This window comes from Dasypus novemcinctus, chromosome 18, assembly GCF_030445035.2.
Source record: "Dasypus novemcinctus isolate mDasNov1 chromosome 18, mDasNov1.1.hap2, whole genome shotgun sequence".
NCBI classification, from domain to species: Eukaryota; Metazoa; Chordata; class Mammalia; order Cingulata; family Dasypodidae; genus Dasypus; species Dasypus novemcinctus.
Window position 1 is genome coordinate 34,005,026 of NC_080690.1, and position 24,039 is coordinate 34,029,064.

The 24,039-nt window shown below is 55.7% G+C and overlaps 1 protein-coding gene across 4 annotated transcripts in view; it reads right to left on the minus strand.

Moving 5' to 3' along the window:
• Nucleotides 1-380: 380 nt before the first annotated feature.
• Nucleotides 381-24,039, minus strand: part of SLC12A3 (solute carrier family 12 member 3) — a 39,228-nt gene continuing 15,569 nt past the window's right edge. Inside the window, exons 13-27 of one of the 4 annotated variants that reach the window (XR_011646291.1) lie at nucleotides 23,174-23,275; nucleotides 22,117-22,272; nucleotides 21,393-21,492; nucleotides 20,853-20,964; nucleotides 20,363-20,503; nucleotides 19,439-19,545; nucleotides 17,913-17,995; nucleotides 16,892-16,963; nucleotides 16,122-16,280; nucleotides 15,102-15,213; nucleotides 12,406-12,492; nucleotides 8,159-8,294; nucleotides 6,853-6,920; nucleotides 2,972-3,175; nucleotides 698-822 (exon numbers count right to left, since the gene is read on the minus strand). Coding sequence is in view for 3 of the 4 variants with exons in the window: in XM_004456550.4 (XP_004456607.1) it covers nucleotides 681-822; nucleotides 6,853-6,920; nucleotides 8,159-8,294; nucleotides 12,406-12,492; nucleotides 15,102-15,213; nucleotides 16,122-16,280; nucleotides 16,892-16,963; nucleotides 17,913-17,995; nucleotides 19,439-19,545; nucleotides 20,363-20,503; nucleotides 20,853-20,964; nucleotides 21,393-21,492; nucleotides 22,117-22,272; nucleotides 23,174-23,275 (1,577 nt within the window). In the remaining variant the exon portion in view is untranslated. Of the gene's footprint in view, nucleotides 823-2,971; nucleotides 3,176-6,852; nucleotides 6,921-8,158; nucleotides 8,295-12,405; nucleotides 12,493-15,101; nucleotides 15,214-16,121; nucleotides 16,281-16,891; nucleotides 16,964-17,912; nucleotides 17,996-19,438; nucleotides 19,546-20,362; nucleotides 20,504-20,852; nucleotides 20,965-21,392; nucleotides 21,493-22,116; nucleotides 22,273-23,173; nucleotides 23,276-24,039 lie in introns of all 4 variants that reach the window. The other 3 variants (XM_004456551.4, XM_004456550.4, XM_004456552.4) reach the window with 3 other exon arrangements.

The window sequence follows — 24,039 nt, forward strand, 5'->3', positions numbered from 1 at the left end:
GTTGATGTGGAAGGAGTGGGGGGAGTGGGATGGGGAGTACATGGGAACCTCTTATATTTTTTAATGTAACATTTTTTGTTATCTATGTATCTTCAAAAAAAAACAAAAAATTTTTTTAAAAAAGAATGATCCAAGTCACTGAAGACCCGGCTACTGAAGGTGAAGGGAGTGAGGGTGGTTAAAGAGACCTGCATTATTACGGAGGCTCAAAAGGCTTTGCCTTCCTCAGAGCTCCTGGAAGTCACACAGTTACAGACTCCCACTTTCCCAACTCTTGGAGGAAGGGGGCCCAGTTTGGGGGTGACTACCAGGGAAGGTCTGTAGAAACTGTGAGATTCAGACCCAGCACTCTGACTCAAATTCACATACAAATAAAAAGCTGAAATCTTAATTAGTTGTAATCAAGACCAAAAGAAAACTCGAAAGGAGTATGGATCTTTGAGAGCCTTCCCTGCATCTCCATCTGCTACTTCTCCAGTCCATAAAATCAAAGCCCAGGGGACTTGTCCAGTGCAAGGGATCCAGCCAAAGTTTGGAAATCTGTCAGCGTCTTCCGTCGATCACCAGATGCTACCACTTAAAATGCAACATAACATGAGTCCAGTCTCTGGAATGGAGCCGGCCAGGTTCCAGTGCATTCCACACAACCTTGGCTTTGGGCAGGGGTGGTCAGGCTGCAGTCACTGGCAGTAAAATGTGAGCACGTTTTCCTGGTTTCCTCGGATCAGGATGACCGGAGGTCTGAGGTCCTGGGACAGGGTCTCCAGCCAGGCCATGTACAGCGAGCTCGGGCACTTGCCCTTCCTCCCTATGGGTAAGGTGCTGCCAGGTAGGAAGAAGCAGCAGAAGAGAAATGATTAGCAGGTCTTCCCCACACAAGGTTTGTTTATTGTTCCCTGCAGAGCTTCTCCTTCCCATCTACCCTAACAATGACCTCCCTGCACTCCTTAAAAAAAACCTTGCATAAAATGTATCATGAAGCATTTCTAGTCCAAGCCATGGCCTGCAAGACCCACGCAGCCCTACCAACCCCCAGGACCTCATCTCCCACCATCCTCTCTGCCTGGCTCATACCTCTTAGCCACAAAGGCTTTCTTCCCATCCAGAAATAAACACTAAGCTTGCTCCTGCTGGGCCTTTGCACTTCCTCTTCTCCCCACCAGGAAGGTGGTGCTCCACTCTTCACCTGGTTGGCTCTTCCGTATCAAGACAGTCTCAGCTCAAACGCCACCTCTTTCCCTGACAACCCTCTCCAAAGCAGCCCTCCCATCTCTTTTTATCATGTCACCTTTTTTTATTGCTTCATAGCACTTTGCACTCTCAAAGCCATAGCTTCCTTCCTTCCTTCCTTCCTTCCTTCCTTCCTTCCTTCCTTCCTCCCTCCCTCCCTTCCTTCCTTCCTTCCTTCCTTCCTTCCTTCCTTCCTTCCTTCCTTCCTTCCTTCCTTCCTTCCTTCCTTCCTTCCTCCCTCCCTCCCTCCCTCTCTCTCTCTTTCTTTTCCTTTCTTTCTTCCTCCTGCCACTAGAATCTGAGTTCACTCAAGAAAAGGCCAGGTCTGTCTTGCTCTCCACCCCCTCCCTGTGCCTAGAACACAGCCTGATGCAGTGGCCTCAGTGCACACCCTTAGGAGGTGGCATCCCGGCCTCCCCCACTAGCAGTCGACTTGTGTCATGCTAGCCTCGCCTCCTAGTCACACACACTGCTGCGGCCACATGGTGTGCTTCCGTGGTTCAGTTGAGGGTCTCCTCCTGCCTCCTGCCCCACCTGGAGGGCCCTGGGAGCCCACTGCCTTTGCAGCGCTCCCTTGTCTGAACTGTGCAAGACTGAGCAAATACCAAGATGCCCTGGGAATGCTGCTCAGCTGCATTTTCATGGCTATTCCATGAAATGGTCTTTCTACAATCTTGAGAATTGCAAAACCACTGGGATGGCCACAGCCGCCCTGCTCTTGGAGAAGGCAGCCTCATGGAGACCCAGCTAGAGTTCCATGAAGTTGAGGGTACCAGCAGCTTATATGGGTCTGCACTCTATGGTTTGTTTTCCCAAAGCACATCCCCAGCCATTATTTCATCTAAACCTCAAAATGACCCAGGGAAATGGGTAGGGCGCACAGCACCACCACCGCCCCCTCATTCACAGCTGAGGGACCTGGGCAGAAAGAGGATGCTGTGCAAGCCTGGGGTGCAAAGCACAGGTGCTGGTGCCAGAGAAGCCATGTCCGAGCCGCGGCGCTGCACCTCCTCAGCCATGAGGCTTTGGGCAAGAGGCTCTCTGGCCCTGAGCCTCCATTTTCTCTTCCTTCAAGTGAAAGCACCAATGCCTCCCTTATGGGATGTGTAGGAGCTCTAAAGAATACAAAGTATGCGAAGGGAGGGGCCCAGTGGCATCACTGTGGTGGTAAGCACTTCACAGCTGCAGCAGCTATTATTATCAGCCATTGTTAACCAGCGTGAAGCGTCCAGGCTGGTGAGGGGCAGAGCTGGGACTGGAACCCGTGTCTTGCAGTCTTCCCACCCCAGCTGTCTCTGCTCACTGCACCAACCCCCCCCCCCCCCCACTGAGAAGGCCGAGAACGCCAGCTGGGGTCCCCAAACAGCTGCTCCATATTTCACATTCCATCATGGACACTTCACTTGGACAACACACTACCCTCATTTGAAAAGCAAGTTCCCCAGGACGGGGGGAGGTGGGTGGGAACAAGGGCATTTCATTAAGCTATAGTCATCTTGGAATTTGTCTGCCTGCTGACTTTCTGGGGAAAAGGAAGTGGGGACATTAATACCAAACTTCCCTAATTTAACAGTTACATCCGAGGCTGAAAACACCCTGCAGGAATACTACATCATTTTCAAGGCTGAACTCTAAAACTTCAGAGGTCTCGAGGGAACGGGGCTGGGGGGGAGTGCCCTAGCAGCAAAGAACCCCACTTTCCCTAGCGTAACCCAGGAGCGGACATGCTTAAGCTATTAACCTTTCCAAAGGAAGGTGCTGCGGGTACAAAGGAACTTTTTGTTCCTAATTCCATCTCTTAGCCATAAAGAAGGGTGGCCTCCGATCCGACCTAGCTGCGCCACGATCATTTGACAAAGCCCAAGTCACAGGCTCCGAGATTCAGTCCCCACTTAGAGATCCTGACCCATTTGCTTGACATCTCTGAGGCTCAGTTTCTTTGTTTCTGAAAGTGGAGAGAGGGATGATAATAGAAGCGTGCCTAGGGTTTGTTTGTCTTTTTTAGGCGATACCAGGGATTGAACCCAGGACTTTGTACATGGGAAGCAGGAGCTCAACCACTGAGCTACATCCATTCCCCAGTGAGAGTTGGTTTTGTTGTTGTTGTTGTTTGTTCGTTTGTTTTCAGAAGATCCTGAGGGTTTAGCCTGGGACCTTGTATATGGGAAGCAGGCAGTCAACCACTGAGCTACATCTGCTCCCATGTCATAGAGTTTTGAAAATGGATAAATCCCAATGCCTTGAGTATCATAAGAAACACTTCATCAGTAAAATGCAGTGCTGATTATTTTGTCTCGTTATCTTGGTATTTTGTCCCAGCAAGAGTATTTTTCCATGACAAAAGCAGTACAAATTCATGAAAGAAAACAGGAGAAATATAAATTAAAAAGTAGGAAAAAACTAGCTAAAACTATCCATAACCCCATCATCAAACCCAAGCACTAGGAATGCTTTAGAGCATTTTTTCCATCTTTGTTTTACTTCCTTTGTATATACACTTTTTAACCTAGCTGGATTCCTATCAGATGTAAAATCCTGTATATTGCTTTTTGAAGCTTGACATTAAGCACTAAATAAACATAATTTTGTAATTTGGTGTTTTTTGTCAAAAGAAGGGAACAGGGCCCCTAAGAATGGAAAATCATAGGAAGTGGATTTGGCTCAACTGATAGGGCGTCCGCCTACCACATGGGAGGTCCAGGGTTCAAACCCAGGACCTCCTGACCCATGTGGTGAGCTGGCCCATGTGCAGTGCTGATGAGCGCAGGGAGTGCCCTGCCACGCAGGGGTGTCCCCCAAGTAGGGGAGCCCCACGTGCAAGAAGCGTGCCACTCAAGGAGAGCTGCCCTGCACAAAAAAAGTGCAGCCTGCCCAGGAGTGGTGCTGCACACACAGAAAACTGATGCAGCAAGATGACGCAACAAAAAGAGACACAGATTCCTGGTGCCACTGACAAAGAATAGAAGCGGACACAGAAGAACACACAGCAAAGAGAGAGAGGAGACAACAGGGGGGCAGGGCAGGAAAAGGGGAGAGAAATAAATTTTAAAAATAAAATAAAATGAAAAAAAGAATGGAAAGTCAGGGTTGACTTTGTTGTAAGATGGGGTTAGCCACAGTCCCTGTCCTTCGCAGGTAGCCAGCCATATAGATGTCTGGGGCCAGAAAGAGAGGAGAGCAGGTAATCAAGGGGGAAACCCGGTCCCGAGTCCTTTTAGAAACAACTGGAACGTTGAGGGCAGGGGTGGATCATGTCAGACGCCTTCAGGCTAACCCCATAATTGGGGTTTAGGGGTGGGTCGCTGTGGTGGGACCTGTGTAGGGCTCAAGGAGGGGCTGGGTGGTTCACTCTACCTGGACGGAAGACTCACCTGGGAGTGTTTGTTTAACATTCGGTTTCCAGGGCCCTACCCAGATCCATAAAACTAGACGCCTCAGGGGCGCAGACTGGGACCCGTGTTGAACGAATGCACGTGAGAGCCCGGTCATCTGGCAGCCCTGGGACACCAGCTCTCCAACGTGCCTGCGAGGCGCCTGTGGCTGTTCAAACCCATTTTTCAGAGGAACTGACGGTGGTCAGGGGTTTATTTAGACTACGGCAAAGGACTTCACTTTGAGGGGGTAGTCTATAGAAAAAAGAGGAGTCTGAACCCGACAGTTCGATCAGGAACAGGCTGTTAGTGCAGCCAAAGGCTGCTGGGCTGCTCGGAAGGCTGGTTTACAGGGTGTGGCGCTTCGGTGAGCTGCGCAGGCTAAGCTGGAGGCAAGCACAGCCGTTAATCAGGTACACTGCCTGTCAACCGACGGCCCACAACCAGGTGCGGCCTCAAACCGGTTCTAGAAAATGGTTCCAGTGTGTTCTCAGAAACCCTGGACAATGTGGCTTTGTCATTTTGCCAAGGTTTGGGGGGCCTTTTTCTTCCTTAGAATTTCTGGGCTCCACCCCAGACCCTGATCTGGAAAGAATGGAGGAATTTGCATTTTCTGTGCTCCTCCCGTGGTTTTGGTGAGGGGGCCTAGTCAGGCTAAGCTGCAGCTGCTGTGTCCTCTTTGGGAGCTGGCCTGACAGCCGGGCCTTTGGGGCAACAGCTGTAGCTGCCGCCGTGGGGTGTGACGCCTTGGGCAGGTGGCTTCTCTACGGTGACTATAATCATTATTTGCATCAGCTAATTCCACAGAGGCAGGCGTGGAGGATTGGTTTTCCTCCACGAAGTACGGTGGAGGGGGAGTTGGGAGGGGGTCACCTCCCATGATGAAATTCTTCTTCTAATGGTTTGGGAGACTGACTCAATTAAATGGCAAATCATGGTATGTGGAGCGAAAGTGAATCTTGGAAAAATTTTAGTTTAACTCTTTTTTTTATATGTAATTAGGGAAACTGAGACTCAGAGAGAGTGGAGTTACTTGCCCAAGGGCACACAGTGGAGCTAAAGGCAAAGACGGGGTGCAAACCCGTCTCTACAGAGGCAGCACATAGTAAGCCGGGGTTTGGCACACCTAACCCTACCATCACTGGTGCCATGCCCAGGAAAGTTCCAGAGAGCCATCCCAGGACACAGCCATTTTCACCATCTTCTACTCCGACCCGGCTCCCAGCCTGGGCCAACCTTCCCTAGGAACATTCCCTGCCAGAGGTTGGGCAAAAGCTTAGAGATAAACCCAAACCCCTTTCTGTCACGGTTCTTACATCAAAGAAAACACAGGGCACTTTCTTTGTACAGAAAATGACTTCCCTCGAAACCCTGGGAAGCACGGTTGCTGGCAGAGCCAGCTTCATCGGTGGCCAACTGCTGTGGTCTTTAGAAAGACCCATGCTTGGTTTAATGCTGTGCTGTCACCACCATCGTGAAAGTCTTTATAATTTTTGGACAAGGGGCCCCGCACACTGTGTATGAAAAAATATGTTGGGCAGGCTTCTTGGCTGTCCTGCAGAATTGCCAGGTCAGCTCTCAGGAACTGAAAGGCAACCCTGCTTTCCCTCTGAGCTGGACCTCTCTCCCAGAGGCACTGAGCAGGGGGCTCGGGGACTTGACCAGCCATGTGCTTCCTGCTGGCCGCAGACAGAGCAGACTCGCGCTGTGACCCTCTCTGTGCCATCGTCACCTTCCACCTCGCCTCCCCCTCACACAGCCAGCACCCGCCAGAGGCTGCTCACAATGGGATGTGGGCAGCAGCTATGGCCCGAGGGCCGGTGGAAGTGGCACCCACCTCCAGTGAGGGTAGAAAATGGCCAGGGAAGGCTGGGCGGTTCCCAGACAGCCAGGAATGGAGTTCCTTCTGGAATAGGCTGGGTGGGCTCCGCCAAGAGGAATTTGGCCGGAAGTGGTGGCAAACAAGGGGAAAGCAGTGACAAGAGGGGAGTCGGTGATGCCTCGGGCATGTGAGGGCTCGAACCTTGGACCGGAGGCAGCCAGTCTGGCTGGCACCCAGGCGAGGGGTGCAGGGCAGACTGCAGGCCCCGCTGCGTGCTGAGGACCCAGCCGAGCTGTGCACAGGCGCGCCGGCCCTTCCGCCTCCCTGGGAAGTTTTGCTCCTCAGCTAGTATCCACCTCCTGGGCCCTTTCCAGAGCTGACCCCCTTCACCTCCATGACAAGCCTCTCCTACTGCCTGATACTACTCACATGACGACGAGAGCGGCGTCTCGGGAGTAATCCAGCAGGATCTCATTCAGCCTCACCTGGCGAAGGGACTGGGGCGAAGAAAAGCCCAGTGGTCATTTCCGACCTTCTCCTGAGCATCCCTCCTGCCAAGCCCAGGTGCCTCTTTTTACATTTTGAACCAGATACATGACTCATTCCCCTTCAATTATTATAGACTGTCCCCTCCAGGAAGGAAGGGGGGCCTCATAGGAGGTGAATGCCAAGCTCACCTCCTCCAAGAAGCCTTCCTTGGCTTTTCCTTGTCTGATTTTATTACTGTGTCTCCTGGGAGAGTGCAGAGAGAGGGGGTGCTTGGACTTCATGCTGGAGGCAATAGCTCAAATCTCAGCCCTGATATTTCATAGTAGAGAGAACCGGAGCAAGTTACTTGGGCGACCAGCTCCGTTTGTACACTGGGAAGAGTAACGCCCTCCCCCCGGGAATCTGGGGAGGAGTCAATGAGGTAATGTCTGCGAAAGCAGCAAGCCGGGGGGAAGAGGCAGGGGACTGGGAGTGGGGGCTGGACAAGCCACTTCCTCTTTAACGGAGCACACAAGAGTCTCCTTTGGACACGGCAGCTTGTTTAGCATTTTCCAAAGAGCTGCACGTGAGCCCTTTGGGGCAGCGTGTCCCGGGCAGACATCAGACACCCCTCCAAGGCCTGAGTGCGGGGCTGGGGCGTGGGGAGCCCCCCCACCCTAAGGCCTGTCTCCAAGCTGTTCAGGAAAGATTTGCTCTCAGGGTCTGATGGTGGGTGGTCACCCCGATTTAAGAGACGGGAAACCCAGAGGAAGTGAATTGACCTAGACAGGGTTTCTCAACCTCCACACTACTGACGTTTTGGGCCAGAACATTCTTTTTCGTGGGGACTGTCCTGGGCCTCGGAGGGCCCAGCACCCCTGGCCTCTACCTACTGGAAAGCAGGGACCCCGCCCCTGTACTGCAGCCAAGTATCTCCCGGGGGCGGCCCCCTCCCCGCAGGCCCACGGGGAGCAGAGGGGTTCCTTCCCTCCCCGCCTTCCCGCAGCGGCTCACCTGCCCCCCGCGGCCACAGCGGCCCTTTTAAGACGCGCCTCCCCACCCGCGCCCCTGCCTCCCCACGAACGCCCTGCCTCCGCCCTCACTAGAGCCCTGAGGGAGGCGCGAGGGGAGGCCCAGGACGTGGCTTTAGGGGAGACCTTTTGAGAAAGCACCAGCTGGCGAGTCCCGCTCCAGGCAGAGCCCGGCCACTCCGGGACGATGCCCCCCGCCCTCAGTCTCCCTGACCTTAGGCGCCCCTCCAGCGCACCTTGACTCTGTTTCTGTTCACCTCCTCGTCCGAGATCTTCCAGGGGCAGTCCCGCCTCATCTCGGCGACGGTGGCCTCGTCTTTGAAGCCGTCATTCAGGCGGAAGGGCGCAACCATGTCCTCAAAGCGCTTGGTGCTGGGGACAGAGCGAGGAGGTGAGAAGGGGCCGGAGGGCTCCGTTTCCAGGGAGATGGAGGTGGTGGCCCAGGGACGTCCTTCTCAGGCGGAAGCCCATCCTGACACAGGTATTTCCGTCAGCGCGCGGGCGGGAGGGCCTGACGTTCCAGCCAACTTCCGCAGGTCCTCCAAGCCCCTGATTAGGTCCACCCTCCCCACCCGTTCATTCAGCTGAGATTTCCCGGGCACCCTGAGAGCACAAGAGTGAGGGAATCAGACGTGTCCTGCGTCCTCCTGAAGCACAGTCTGCTGGGTGATAAATAAATAGGCAGATATATACAAACGGGGAATTTTATGAAGGTACAAACCGAGTCCTGGGGCAGAGAACAACAGGGATGGGGAAGGCCCCTCTGGGGCCTGAAGAATGCTTGCCTTTCTACAGCCAGCTGTGCGCAGGGCTGGGGGTTCTCAGCAAACAGAACTGAAGGTGCAAAGGCCCTGGGGCAGGAATGTGTTTGGCCTGCCCCAGGAGCAACAAAGGGGTCAGTGAATGCAGTGGGGAGTGGGAGGAGGTGAGGAGAGAGAGGCAGTGACGGGCCAGATCCAAGGCCTGGTGCGACGGGAAGCTGTTGGAGGGTCTTCTGTGTGGTCTGATGGACATTTTCAAGGGTAGGAATTTAGGACTGGTCAGCATTCAGATGAAGGCGCCTGAAACCTCTGGATGGATGAGCTGGGGAGACGGTAAAGAAAGAGAAGGGCGTAGGGCCCTGGACTGAACCCCAGGGATGGCTGCAAATGTAAATCAATAAAGGAGGAAGGACCCCAAAGGAAATGGAGAAAGAAGGACCACAGGGTATTAGAGGGTGCGGCTTTAGGAAGCCCGAAGGAGGATATGTCTCAAGAAGGACTGCTGTGTCAAATGCAGCGGAGAGGAAAGAAACGGTGGATTTAGCAGCAGGAAATTGCTGATGGTACCGATAAGAGTGGTTTGAGAGGGAGGAGAGGTGGGGATGGAAGTCACGAGAATGGGGAGAGAGGAAGTAGAGGCCGGCAGCCCAAAAAGCTCTTTAGAGGACAAGTTTGTGCAGGGAGGAGGGAAATGGCCTAGGAGCTGGAGACAGGGGAAGGGTCTGTCAAAGTAGGGGTGTAGCAGTTTTATATGGTTATTAGTTCCAACAAGGGATACTGGATTATGTTTGTAAACTGGTCTGTACCTAAGTGTGACTAAATTATGATTAGGGCTTTGATTGGGCCATGTCAGTAGGGTGATAAAAGACATGGCAGGGAAGCGGACTTGGCCCAATGGATAGGGCATCTGCCTACCACATGGGAGGTCTGTGGTTCAAACCCCGGGCCTCCTTGACCCGTGTGGAGCTGGCCCATGCGCAGTGCTGATGTGCGCAAGGAGTGCCGTGCCACGTCGGGGTGTCCCCCGCATAGGGGAGCCCCATGCGCAAGGAATGTGCCCCGTAAAGAGAGCCACCCAGCGCGAAAGAAACTACAGCCTGCCCAAGAATGGTGCCGCACACACGGAGAGCTGACACAACAAGACGATGCAACAAAAAGAAACACAGATTCCGGGTGCTGCTGATAAGGATAGAAGTGGTCACAGAAGAACACACAGCGAATGGTCACAGAGAGCAGACACGGGGTGGGGGTGGGGGGCAGGATGGAAGGGGAGAGAAATAAATAAATATGTCTTTAAAAAAAAAGAAAAAGACATGGCGAAGGACAATGTTGGAGTTTTGATGCTGGAGTTTCGAGCTGAAGCCCTGGGAAGTAAGTACAGTGTTGTGAGGAAAGAGAAGCCAGCCCTGGGAAGGGAGGAACCCAGGAAGCCTGAACCCTGCAGACATCGGCAGACATCTTGCTCCAACACGTGGCAAAAGACTTTGGTGAGGAAGTAACTTATGCTCTATGGCCTGGTAACTGTAAGCTTCTACCCCGACAAATACCCTTTATAAAAACCAACCGATTTCTGGTTTCTTGCATCAGCACCCCTGTGGCTAATACAAGGGGTTTTAAAGAGAGAGGCTCGATGGGGTCTGCATGCATGCTCACGCTGCCCTCGCCACTGGAACGTCTCCCCCACCTCTCTGTTCCTAGAGGCCTTTCTGAAAGGCTGCTTTGCTCCTCCACCTCCAGAAACAACCCTTTTCTCTTTTGGTTTCTGGCCCATCTCTGCAGCATCGTGGTTGTGCTCGACTTCCTGCAGCCTGCACCAAAGCCGGGCGAATGCTGGAGAGCAAGGCCTGCAACCCAGTGCCGCCTGAAGGGCAGGAGCCGATACTGCCCCAGCCACAGGGCACTGCCGTTCATCCTTCCCTTTGTTTTTTACTTCTTTTTCTCCACATCTCGAATTCCCTCCCTCTCTAGGTCACTGCTTGGAGACGGGAACAAGGAGAAGGAAGGGCTAGGCGGTCAGGCTGGACCTGACTTTATAAAGGAGATAGAGTCCAGGAAAACCTCATGGAAATCGATTTACAGGAAGCAAATCCTACGCTACATGTCTTATTTTAAGAACATGAAATGGAATCATTTAGTAAAGCACATAATCCCTTCTGACCCTACCATTGATCCTTGCTTCAAATTCACATAGGCGTTTGCTTCAAGTCTGCTCAACTGCTGTTGCACGGAGGGAGGAGGGACGTGGTTGCCCAAACGGCACAATGTCCAACTTTTTCCCTGCTCCCAGCTCCAGTGTGTTAACATGCCGCTGCGTTCTGCAGCTGCCGTATCCGGAGAGGCGCTGGGAGGCAAGGGCCTCTGCCGTGGGCCCAAGAAGGAGCCACCCTCCACGGCCTGATCCAGGGCCTGGGACTCTGCCACCCCTGACCACAGCCGATGGACCAAAGGTAGACGAGGCAGAGCCTGCTTGGGAACCGCAACCTCGGCCCGGCAGAAAGGGGAGACCTGGGAGGGTCGTGGTCCCTTTTTCAGCAGTTCTAATTAGGCGGCACCCGAGAAGGAGGCCATTTACAGTGGAGCTGGAACTGCAAGGAAAGGTCAAGGTGTGGGGGTTCAGAAGCCCCGTCACTGGCTTCTGTGAATCACGGGACAGGGATCCGCTCTGAGACAGTGGTTCTCATGTGGGGTCCCCGGGCCAGCAGCTCAGGCATCACCCGAGAGCTTGTTGGAGATGCAGACTCTCAGGCCCCACCTCAGCTCTGCCCAGGTGGCCTGTCTGGGACAGGGGCCCAGCAACCTGGGCTCCACAAGCTCTTCAGGTGATTCTGATGCCCACACAGCTTTATGGAGAAGCTAAGGGCTCAGAGAAATGTAGAAAACTCATCACCTTCATAGGTCAGATCAGGCTTTCATGAGAAGCAAGCAGCCGGGGCTTGTGCAGTGTGAAGCCAGTAACTCCCCTGACCCCTAGAAATGTGGGTGTGGCAGGGGGTGGGGAATCCTTGAGCTGGCATCTGCTCAAGTGTTGGAACTGAGCCACCACCTGCCACCCAGTAAGAACTTAAAGAAACTGGATCTGGGAAGCAGATGTGGCTCAAGAGATTGAGCTCCTGCCTACCACTTGGGAGGTCCCAGGTTCAGTTCCCAGTGCCTCCTAAAGAAGACAAGCAAGACAGCATGCTGACACTACGGGCAGGCGCTGTGAGCTTACACAAGAAGATGGCACAAGAAGAGATACACAGAGGAAAACATACTGAGAGATACAACAAAGCAGGGAGTGGTGGTGGCTCAAGCAATTAGGCACCTCCCTCCCACTTGGGAAGTCCCAGGTTTGGTTCCTGATGCCTCCTGAAAAGAAGATGAACACACAGCAAACAGACACAGCAAATGCAAACAACAAGGAGGTGGGGAGAAATAAATCAATAAAATAAATCTTAAAAAAAAACACCCAAAAACCGGATCTAAGAAAGGTACGTGAGCATTCATCACCTGCCAAGGCCAGGTGTATTTCTGGCAAAGGCCAGCAGGGCAGGGTGAAGGAAACCCAAACACGAAAATAACTAGCTGCAAACTCCTACTCTCTCTTCCTCTTTCTTTCCCCACCGGCTGGAAGCAGGGCCCCTTAGCTCTGGGTTCACCAGGGAACATGGGTGGAAGGCTGAGGTGTCTGCAGGACACAGAGCTGGCCCTTCTGCTCAGAATCCCCAAAACAGAAAACTCACTGCTCAGCCCGTGGCTTCTGGTTGATGTCGGGGAGAATGTGAACTTCATGGAATCCCAGCCGGAACTTGCTCAGCAGAGAAATGATCCTGGAAGACAGATCGAGATTTTTAAAAATATATTCATCCATTCAAGAGACTGGAGGTCTGCTAAGCAAACCAGATCTAACCCTGCCCTCGTGGAGTTCACATTCTAACATGGGGGAAGAGGACGGACAGATGACGAACCAATGAATACTGAAAAAGTAGGTCACATGATAATTGCCATGAGGAAAAATAATTGATCCGTATCTCCTGAGAATCTGGGGGCCAGGGCTGTACTAATGTGCCTTAAATTTAATACGTCTGTACATCCTGTGGGTGTCTTGTCACAATGCAGATTCTGATTCAGTGGGTCTGGGCTGGGGCCTGTCCCTGGGCCACGCTTTGAACAGAATAAAGGAATTTACAGGGGAGCAGATGTAGCTCAAGCAGGTGAGCACCTGTTTCCCACATGGGGAGTCCCAGGTTTGGTTCCCGGTGCCTGCTGGAAAAAACAAAACAAAACAAAAAAAACAATAAGCAAAACAAATGAAAAACCAACTCAGGGGAGCTGACGTGGCTCAGTGGTTGAGTGCCAGCTTCCCACATACAAGGACCTGGGTTCAGTCCCTGGCCCCCAGTACTCAAAAGAAAAAAAAAAAAACAATAAAGGAAACAAAGAAGGCACACAAAGAGAACAAAGAGCCATAAATAGCAAGTCAGATGGTGCTGACTTTGCATCCAGTCCAACAGGGGAGAAGTCAACTGCAGTTTTCAGCAATCATGGAAGACTTCCCAGAGGAGGCAGTGATTCTGACTGGATGGGGCATGTGGGTAAGCTAGTCAGAGGCCAAAGGGGGTGGGACAGGTGGGAGTCCAGCTGAGTATCACCCAAACAGCCTTCAAGAAATACACCTGCCCTGGCCTTAGCCCATCCACTGAATCAGAATCCCTGGGCAGGTGACATTTTTGTAATGCCCTGGTGATGCTGATGTGCCTGCTTGGTTAAGGACCACTGGGCTAGGGGAAGGGGGGCAGCCCCAGAAGAGGAGCCCATGTGAACAAAAGCATGGGGTGTAGGCAGCAGAGAGGGGCTGGCTGGGCTGCAGCCCAGGAAGGAGGGAGATAAGCCTGAGGGGTCCGGCTGGGGTCCGGCACAGGCCTGCACAGCCATCGAGCGGCCAGCTTGGCGCCGGCTCGGGCAGCGGTTAGCTGTCAAGCCGGGCTGGTCCCTGAACTTGGGAAGTGAAACGATGAGTGCAGAGGGGCTCAGCAGGCCTGGGCAGTGCCTGGGCAGAAGGCAGCGTCGGCCCAGCTTTGCTGACCATGAGGACAGCAGAGGACGTGGCCCGTCCTGGGTTGCTTGGGAGGCCGAGGAGGTGGCGCTGGCGTTTTCACCACCTCCACATGAAGGACGCGGCATTCCCCAGCAGGGCCACAGCCTCGAGCGAAACTCAACCTACTGAACCAAGCTTCGATTCGGAGCTGGGACAGGAAATCGAGCATGCAAAGAGGCTTCGTGGTTTATTTACTCTGGAGCTCGCAGAGATGCCAGCGGCTGCTTTCCCCAAGCCTCACCTTCCTGCCGAGAAGGGGCTTTCCGGATGGCCAGGTTTGAAATGGGGGTGGGGACAAAGAGACAAGGTTGCCCAGGACAGCATAACTCAAAAGGGGGGTGACTAGACAAGAGCTACTGGGGATGTAATCTTGACATGGGACTTGGGTCAGGGGAGCGCTGGGAGCTGCACGGCCCCCTCCAGCCCAGGGGCCACAGCCTGAATCCTGGGACCCCTGCAAAGGTAACAATAAGTTCCTTTGCTTTTGCTGATTAGCTGAGTGGCCTTGGCAAGCCACCTCATGCTTCCCACCAGTGGCATCTGCAGGTCTGACCTTCCTCCATTCTGTGACCTTGGGCCTCACTTGACCTTGCTGTACAGCGGCAGCTGCCTGCTTTCGCCACACACACGCCACCTGCCTACTCTCACCGGCCCAGCTCTTTGCTCATTTTAAACTGAATTAACTCAAATTCTTAGGTAAATTTCAAAAGGAAAGTTTTAGAACACAATTTAAACAGAAAGCCAAGAGATCTTGCCAGAAAGAGGGGACAATAAACCCATGTTAATAAACCAGTGCAACCAAAGGGTCAGACGCGTTGCCTGCCCCACCTCCGAGCCTGGCCTGCTCGCTCCTGCTTAAAAAGGGAGATGAGCCACGGCTGCCAAGCAGAGAGGCAGGCAACATGAATAATCCACAGAATGGAAAGAGCATAAGAGGGGATAACTCGGCACCAAGAGATTCGGTGGTCTTTGCGACCAGCCCCCTGGCCGCAGAGACGGGCCCCAAGCTCCTAGGAGGCTTGCCCTCGAGGGTTCTCACTCCACTCCTTCCTCAGGAGGACGACCTCCTCCCTTCTTCATTTCGCCCCGCTTTCTTCTCAAGGGGATTTGGGGCTTTAAGATGCCACACGGCCCCCAGTCTTGGCCATGGCCGGCACTGTACCTTTTTATTCAAGGGGGACAGGAAACCAGAACCGCTGCAGCGACGGCTCCGCTCGCCGCTGCTGTGACCCAGACAGAGCTGAGCCCCGGGCTTTGGGACAATCCCAGGGCCCCCCGGCTGTGGTGGGGGGGAGAGTGCCACCCCCCACCCCGTGCCCTCTCCTCTTCCCCCCAACTTACGCCTTTCTCTCCTGGTCCATCCTGTTGATCTGGCCCCCGACGAACACGCGGACCCTGCATTTGCTCCACCTCTTCTTGCGGCCCAGGAGGTAGGGGATGAGGAGGGTGAGGCCTGGCAAGGAGGGTCCCCAGGAGGCAACAGGGAAACACGTGCAGGACAAGGCACATGGAGTGGGGCAGACTCCCCGGGTTCCCGCCCCGCTCTGCCGCCGGCAGCGCCTCCCCTGCTCTGGGCCTCTGTTTTCCCATCTGTCTCATGAGCACGCTGGACTAAACCGGAGGCCCACGTGGCGCTCTGTGGGCTGGCTTTATCTGACCTGCACACTGCTTTTAGATAAACAAGCTGGCAGGGAATTCTAGATTTCTGGTATGTCTTGAAAGTTGGACCCTGTAAGACCCCCATGCCCCCTTGCCCTCCCATCTCCACACAAGGTCAAGGGCCAGCTGTCATTTATCACTGCATAATCCGGGACTTCACTGCTCTGTGCCTCAGTTTCCTTATTTGTAAAGAGGGGTGAATAATAAAAGTTCCTCTTGGGGACTGCCTTAGGTTAACGCATGCAGAACTCCCAGTGTCGGGCATTTGGGAGGTGTCAGCACACACCAGCTATGGCGACCAGGATCCATTCTGCCAGGGCAGAGATATTTTCTATCTATGACACTATCGAAAGTGGGAACAATCAAAGCCTGAGGGTCATATGTTTTGAGAAAAATGGGAGACAGCATATATCTCGGTGAAGTGAAGAACTCTTTGCAGCTTTCCTGTGCACCAGCCCATCTCCCCATTTATGCCACGGGCCAGTGGCCCTGCTATGCTGTCCGGTCTGCGGGTTCTGGCCCCTGTTGACCTCAGCGTCTCCCTTAAACTGGCGGTCAGGAGAGCAGCCCAGCCAGGCTCCCCTGAGCTCAGTGGTGGGCCCAGGGACCCCTATTCTCCTCTGCTGTCCCACCAGAAGCCAGGACGGCGGCCAAGAGAGGACGGAGGCCTGGCTGGAAGCGGTGGGGAGGGCGGGCCCTGACCTCCGTCGTCGAACAGCCAGTAGATGTCAATAGTCTTCTTGCCCTGCTCCGACTGGAAGATGGTGCTGGCCTGCTCCTCCTGCGCCAGGGCCTCGGGGTGCACTGCAGGGGTGGAGGGGCAGGTCAGAGCAGCGCGGGTGCCCTGCGAGGAGGAGCCTCCTGCCGGGACAGCCAGTGGGTCAGGACTGACCGGAGCCTTGGCTTCCCGGCAGGCCGCCCGGGAGCAGGAGGCGCGAGGGCGGTGCTGGGAGGCACCCCCTCCCCTGGCAGCCGACTGCCCTCGCCCGTGGGTATGGGCGGGGGTGCCCCCGGAGCCGTCTGGGGCAGCCCATGGCAGAGCAAGCATGCCTTCCGTGGCTTCCCGTTCTTTTAAAGACTGCGTCGCGCCTGCAGGAGTCCCCAGCTCCTGCGATGAGGGGTTCCCCTGCTCCCCAGACCTTTGGTGGACGGGACTAAAGGGGAGCCCCATGCCCACGCCCCGTGGCCCCCTTGCCTATATCATCCCAGCATGGTCAGAAGGGCCTTGGAGGGGGTGGGACCCAGGCCCCAGAGCCCACCGGGTGGGTTCCCGGAGTGGCTGGACGCTGAATTCTCCCTCCTGGCTGGTTCGGCCCCGGCAATGTTTAATCCAGGCCCAGCCCCCAGTTACCCGACCCCAGGGTCTCGAGGAAAAACCTTCTGCCCTTGCCCGAGTCCCCATGTGGCCTGCCACCCGCTGCCCCCAAGGTGAGAGTTCACGGAGCCAGAGCGGGGCAGGGACTGACACACACCAGAGACAGAAGGCCTGGCCCCGTGGGCGCCCGCTCCCTTGCCATCCTCCGCAGGGTCAAACACAGGGTTAACTGCAAAAAAAAAAAAAAAATGGGTGGGGGGTGTTCACAGGCTCTCGTAGGCTGGGGTGCTGCGGGGCGCCTCCTCTACCCCCGGGGTTCCCCTTACACGGGAAGAGTCCCGGCCCCTGCCTGGCCTCGGAGCCCTGGCCCAGCCCCTGCCTCCGTCATCCTGGCCCTGCCCGTCATCACACCCCCCACTCCCGCCTCCCGCCCGCTCCTCAAACACGCCAAGCTCATCCCACTCGGCGGTGGGGCTCCCCAGGGCTGGAGCTCTCTCCCCGGCCTCTCCGTGGCTGGCTCCTCCTCCGCCTTCTGAGCAGATTTGTCGAACCACCGCTCTGTACCCTTGGCCCACGGTGGATGTGGTCCAGCCCCTGCCTGAGGACACAGGCCACACCTTCCAGGCCCCCCAGGACACGCAGTCCCCCCACCCCATGTTTTAGTATATTTTATTTCTTTCACAACTGTAAAGATGACTAGTTCAGAGTCTGTCTATTCAAATGACTTTAAAATGAAAACACTGCCCTACTCTGTGCCCCAAAGACAATCTTCCAGAACAAAGTGCCCAGCTTCCCAGCCTTCTGTGGGTATTTTCAGATGTAGGTTTCTATATGCACACCCCCCATTTCTGTTAGATCCCTCCCATCCCACCTGGTTACAAAATAACTGACCATGATTTGGAGCACTGAGTTCTAGCCCTGGTCCCACCCCCAGCTGGAAATGCGCACTTGGCCTTAAACAGGTCACTTCCCCTTTCTGGACCTCAGTTTCCCCATTTGGAAACCTGATGACCTCCAAGGGCCCATCAAGGATTTCCTTTCTAGATGTCTGTGACTTGATTCTGTACTAACTTTTCCCTTTTTCTCCCACCACGTGAATGTTTTAAATTCTAGAACCTCCTGGGAACCTGTTCTGCTGTTGGAGGAGCGGGTGCTGAGCACGCGCAGTGTGTACTCACTGTGTGCCTGCATCACCTCCGAGATGTTGAGCCCCTCTCGCATCCTCATGACACAGACGCCGTAGTTGAAATCGAAAGCATCGCTGCAAAGAGAGGAGGTGGGCTCACGCTCCTCCTGGCCTCGGCCCCCCGTGGGATCTCCCCAGGAGTCGAGATGCCTGGAGTTGGCCCTGCCTCCCACCATGTCCCTTCCTCTCTCTGGGCCTCAGTTTCTCCATCTGTATAATGGGCAGTCAGGCCTGGAGAGTCTCCCAGGACCTCTGCTAGCACTAGTCAGTGGCGCTGGGGATTCTGTGGAGCCTGCCTTTAGGGGAAACCAAGTCAGCCCATCTTTGAGCATGATCCTATCTTCCTGCTTTACCTGGATAATCCTCCCAGCCCTGCCAACAGAGGTGGGAATTAGTATCCCCATTTCACAGATTCATAAATGGAGATTTGAGGAGCAACTGGCCGTGATCACACAACTACGAAAGTGGTCAACTGGGTTTACAATCCCAATCTCTTGAGTTCCAAAGCTCGGCTGGGCTCCTTCTGCTGTAGCATGCGGGCTCTTTCTAATAACTGAGGAAAGCCTGGAGAGCAGGCAGACACCTAGCAATGCCCTCACTCATGGAGGCTGTCTATTATCTGGAAGACTCCTGCCCCCAAAAGTATTTACTGCCTCGCTGACAGTACCCAAAAGTGCACCCTCAGGGTTGGCTCTAACAGGCCAAGCGTTGTCCTCTCTGGGCTCCCTTAATTGCACACGTCAGTCCCCAGCATTTTGGAGTCTTGGAGTTTGGGCACCCAGATAGTTCACCACCTCCTGTTGTAATTTTGGTAGAGGCAGCTGAGACCCCCTGCTCAGGATCGCCAGCTGGTTCACAGCACACCCGGAAGCACATGTAACTAAAATGCTAATGCGCCCTGCTTTCTGTACGACATGAACGCAGAAACACAACTCAGGCAGGCGCTTACTGGACCTGGTGCAGCAAGAGCTAAAGGGGAAAGATTACGGATGAACCTTGAACATCTCCAGGGCATTCGTCCCCTTGGCCCCCTTCTCAAGCTTGTCGCCTCCCTGGGGGCCTGGTTGTCATGGTTCTGCTCAGTGGCACTGCCTTGGAGCTCATGATCTGGCTACCTGTAGGCCTTCTACAGCCCACAGATGGGCAGAAAATTTTCACTTAAAACCCACATCTTCAGCTTCTCTGAAAAATGGGAAGATCTGGCAATGCTGGGCCCACATTTCTGCATAACCACAGTTGGCTGGAGCCAAGGAGCAGCTGCTCGCTCCAGCTCACCAGAGTCCCCGCCACTCTCTATTGTCCCACACTTGGCCCACCTCACTCTGTGCTACACGCCTGCTGACCCGTAGGCTAGGGTGGGGAACCCTCGGCCTGCCTGTTTCGTCCTCACCTTTGAGGCAATGGACCCCAGCTTCCTACAGCACCCGCTGTTTCCCATCCAGTTTTCAAGACCCAGGAAACCTGGAAGGCCCAAATCCACAGACCCCAGGCTGCCGCCTCCCCTGCCCCCCCACTCACTGCAGGATGCCTATGTAGTCTTCCACGGTCGCTGGGTGAGCTGACTGCCAGTTCTTCTTGAATCCGACCACCAGGATGTTAGGTTTCATTCTCCCGAGACCTGCAGCCTGCAAGACATTGCAGGTTGGGGGGGTAGGGGATCAGAGGGTCCCCAACCAGCTTCCCCTCCATGCAGGAAGGGCTCAGGAAATGCATGTCCTCTCCACCTGGGCACACCCACGGGAAAGGCAAAGCTGCAGCCAAAGTTAGCCCACGCAGCTTCTCTAGGCCTGGGCCAGCAGCCGGGCTGACCGTTAGTTCTGGATTACTCCACCTTCTGCTTCTCTAAGAAATTATTTCTCATAGCAAAAGACTTGGATGCCAAACTTTAAGTATTCCTGGGTTGTCTAATCAACACATCTTTTTTTTTTTTTTTTGATGTGCCAGTACCAGGGATTGAACCTGGGACCTCATATGCAGGAAGCTGGCACTCAAGCACTAAGCCACATTGGCTCGCCGTACACACCTTTTATAATTCTTTTTTTTTTAAGTTTGAGAAATATTAAAAATTATTGAAAAGGAGTCACACAGAATGAACGACTATTATTATTTTACGCCTCCCATTTTACAGATGAGAAAACCGAGCAGTTAAATGAATTGACTACTGGAACATCCTAGAATTCGATCCAAGTGATATTTATACACTGTGTAAAACGTATCAAACTGAATACTTCATGTTTTTGCCACTTTCCTGTCTGTAAATTACATCTTTAAAAAAAAAAAAAGAAAAGAATTGCCCCAAGCAGCTGCCACGGGCTTCCGAGCGGGTTTTCCCAAAAGTGGCTGAATCAGCGGCCGCCGCAGGGCTCCAGGCGGGGCCCTCAGCCTGCTGCCCGCCAGGTCGCCGCACCACGGCCCGTCCCACGGGGCAGCCCGAGCCGGCACCTGCAGGAGGGTCTGGACACCGCTTCGCAGGTCCTCGGCGATGACGTCCGAGTAGAAGGCCTTGATCTTCCTCTTGGTCAGCCACCTGGTGTGCCCATTGGCGATGAGCTGCAGCTCAGGCATCCTCTGTTTGCGGGGTCCCTGCGGGCCAGTGGGGGTGGCGTCGGGGGCTGCCCTCACCCTCAGGCGCGAGGTCCAGCCCCTCCCCTGCCCTGGAGGCTTCCCCATGCTTTCCGCAGCACCCAGAGGTGCCCGCTTTGCTCACAGTGTTAAGGGAGGGAAAGAAGAGGGGGACGTGAAGGGAGGAAGATGGAGGGAGCCGCGGGAGGCAGAGCCGTGGGAGGCAGGGAGGGCAGGACGTGGCGGGCCCCGCCGCGGGCCTGGCTGGCTCTGCCAGCTCCCCTGCCCTCTGCTCCCAACCCCCGTGGGTGGGCGTTGCACCCAGGCCCCCCTGAGGAGTAGGTGCTGCCCTGCCCCCAGGGGGACTCACGATGAGCACGTGGCCACAGATCATCAGGCTGACGTTCCGGGTGAAGGTGCCCACAAAGTCCACCAGGGCCGGGCGGAAGTTGGGGGGCCCCGTGAGCACCAGGCACTGGGGGCTGAGAAGAGGCAGGAGAAAGGGAACGAGCCATAAGGAGAGGGCGCACGAGGTGGGGACCCTAACAGCAGGCACCCCAGGAGCCCCGCCCCCCTCTCTGGTCTCCCCCGCTTGGACGGGGCAGACCTCAGGAAAGTGGCTTCGTCCTCCCAGCTGGGACTCAAGGGGACTTTGGGCCCTTTCAGCTCCCAGGCCCTCAGCAGCCACCATGCCGGCTGTCCCTCATCTGGCCCTTTGAGTTTGCAGAGCTCGTTCAGCTTGGATCCCGAGCTCAGAGGAGCCCCTCGGCTTGCTTGGCCCCCATCGGGCACTGTCCGCCCAGGTCTCCCGACTCCCGGGCGGTGCCCCTCCTCTTCTGCTACCCTCCGAGATGTTGGTGACAGGTCTCGGCCCGCGGGTCCTGGGCTGGGGTCCCAGAGCTCTGCTCACCGGTAGTTCTTGATGTGCTCCTCCACGTCGTTGAGGCCCACCGCGTGGCTCAGGGCCAGGTTGTAGGAGCCAGCCTGCACCGAGGACCCCCAGTTCACCTCTGAGGACGGGCGAGGGGTGAGGGCGAAAATCACGGTAGACACCAGACTCGAAGAGGGGGCACAGGGGGAGTGAGGGAGGGTGGGACGCCAGCCTCCCCACCGGAGCACGGCGGCCAGGCAGGTCAAAGGCCTGCAGATCTGTTCCTAAAGTCGGGGGGCCAGGGGCCCCACACCTCAGGACTACACGTCTAGAAGTTATACACCAAGGTAGTGAACTCTACAAAATAGCCCCCTACCTCGGCAGACCATGACCCCATGGACCAAGTTCAGATTTAGAATTCTAGGCTTTCCGGGAGTTGTGCCGCTCTGGGATCCTTGTCCCCATGGGGTGGACACCCCAGCCCAGCGGCTGAGCTCTGTCCACACGCTCTTCAAATGGCCACCCCTTGGCCACTCCTCAGGTCCAAACACGCTCCAGTAGGGGCGCACCCGCGCAGGCCTTGCTGCCGACCCAGGGCCGACTGGGCAGGGAACTCATGGGCTCTGGGTGGGCGCAGCCCCCTTAGGCTCCTCTCCCGGTGGGAGGGATGGGGCCCGCTGGCGGGAGGCAGGGTGGGCCTCCTGGCTGCCGGGGGCAAGGAGCCGAGCCCCTGCAGCCCCCCAGGCAGCCCGAGCCGCCTCACCTGGCTTCTTGTATAGCACGTAGAGCAGGAGGAAGAGGACGACGCCGATGGCGATGAGGGCTGCCCACCAGGTGAGAAGGAACATGATGACCACGGAGATGGTGGCTCCAAACAGTGCCGCCCACTTGCTGTAGAACCGGAACGACGGTCTCCACCCTGGGCCGGAGCACGGGGCCGCGGCTCACCCAGCACGTCCAGCCGAGCCTGGGCTGCGGGGCCAGCAGGGCCTGCAGCTGGGCACCCAGCCCGTGCCCACCGGCCATCCACACCCAGGGCACCACCCGCTGCCTCCTGGGCTGGCCTGGAGGGTCCTGGGGAGGGCACCCGGCCACCCTGGCCAGCAGGCCACCACGTCGACAGGCTATGCCACACGAGAGGAGTCCAGCTCGGGACCAACACGGCCCCAGGACCTCCAACGGCAGCAACAGCTCCGGCTCCCGTAGAGCAAAGGGGGTGAGATGGAAGGGAAAGGACGGGACCTGGGACGGGGATCCCCCGGTTCAGGCCATGCCCCGTGCCCAGTGCGGACAGCTGCCCCGTGGTACAGCTCCAGGGGGAGCCGTGCACACTGGGGTCTATATAAGAGGCGGCCCAGCTGCCAGCCCTTTGGCGATTTGGGGTTAATTAGGAAAAGATGCTTCTTCCTCAGGACTCTTTACGACTCTCTGCCAGGAAACGTTCATAATAAACACACAAATCTAGTAAGAATGGCGCCCCCTGCAGGTGCTGCCCAACCTGCCGCACCACATGCCAACCCCGGGTTTGATTTGGGGCGAGTCCCTTTCCTTTCTGGGAATCAGAGCACCTGAATCCTGTAAAACCTGTGAGGTAAGGGGCTAGAAAAAGCTCTGCAGGCTGTCACCAGCAGACGAATCCACATAAAGTGCGTACTCTAAGTGCTTGATAAAGGAGAGCTATTATTATTACTATTGTTATTATTATACGAATGCTCTCTTCACCTGGTTTCAGTTTGGGAAGTGGTCTGCCCCCGTCACCCACACCTCCCGTGCCCTACCCCCTGGTGCCTCCTCCCTTCGAGGGGTGAGAGGCGCCTTACCGGGCGAGTTGGTGATGGAGGCGTGGAAGCAGCTGAAGTTGATGAGGGCGTAGGAGCACAGGAAGAAGTTGGAGATGATGGGGGCAATGGTGTTGAGCTCAGCTTCAGGGACCCGGGAAGAGAGGACAGCCGTGGGGCAGCGCCACCAAGGAGCCCCCGGATCTCCTCCCTCACAGGGTGGGGGCCCCAGACAGGCCCCCGAGGCTCAGCGAGGCTCAGCCTCCTCATCTGCGAAACGCGCCCATCGGTTCGTAAACTCTAAACTGCGTCTTTAAAGGGAGCTGGCAAGAGGGCGGAGGGCACGGGCCGGCATGCTTTCAGGACCGCGCGGTACAGTGAAGTACGTTTTACAACGTGACCGAGACACGCGGCGTCTTTCACCCGAAACCCCACGTCGGGATGCTGCCCCCACGGTGACCCGCTCGAGAGCCGGCTCCTTCCCTTCCTGTCTCACTGCCCTGCTCCCCAAGATTATCTACCCCTCGTGAATCCTTGTCTCGGGGCCTGCTTTCGGGGAGCTCAAGACGAGACCAGCACCACGTGGGTGCAGGCCCTCGTCTACGTGGTTTCAGGTCCTTCTCCCAGAACGCTGCCCCAGAGGTGCGATGCCATGGTCCTCGGGCCAAAACACCCAGAGGGAAGGACACCGACCGTGAGCCAGGCGTGGCCTGCAGGAACCCGGGGACCCTGGTGAGCTGGAAGCGGAGACGGTCCAGGGAACACAGGCCTGGGTGTGGCCTCTCCGTGTGGTTCAAGACCCAGGATGGTCCAGAGCCTGGAATGTTCCCTTCAGTGAAAGTGACTAAACCGTGAGGGTAAGCCTCGGACTGGCGAGGCGGCCTGAGCAGGAGGGTTCAGCTGGGCGG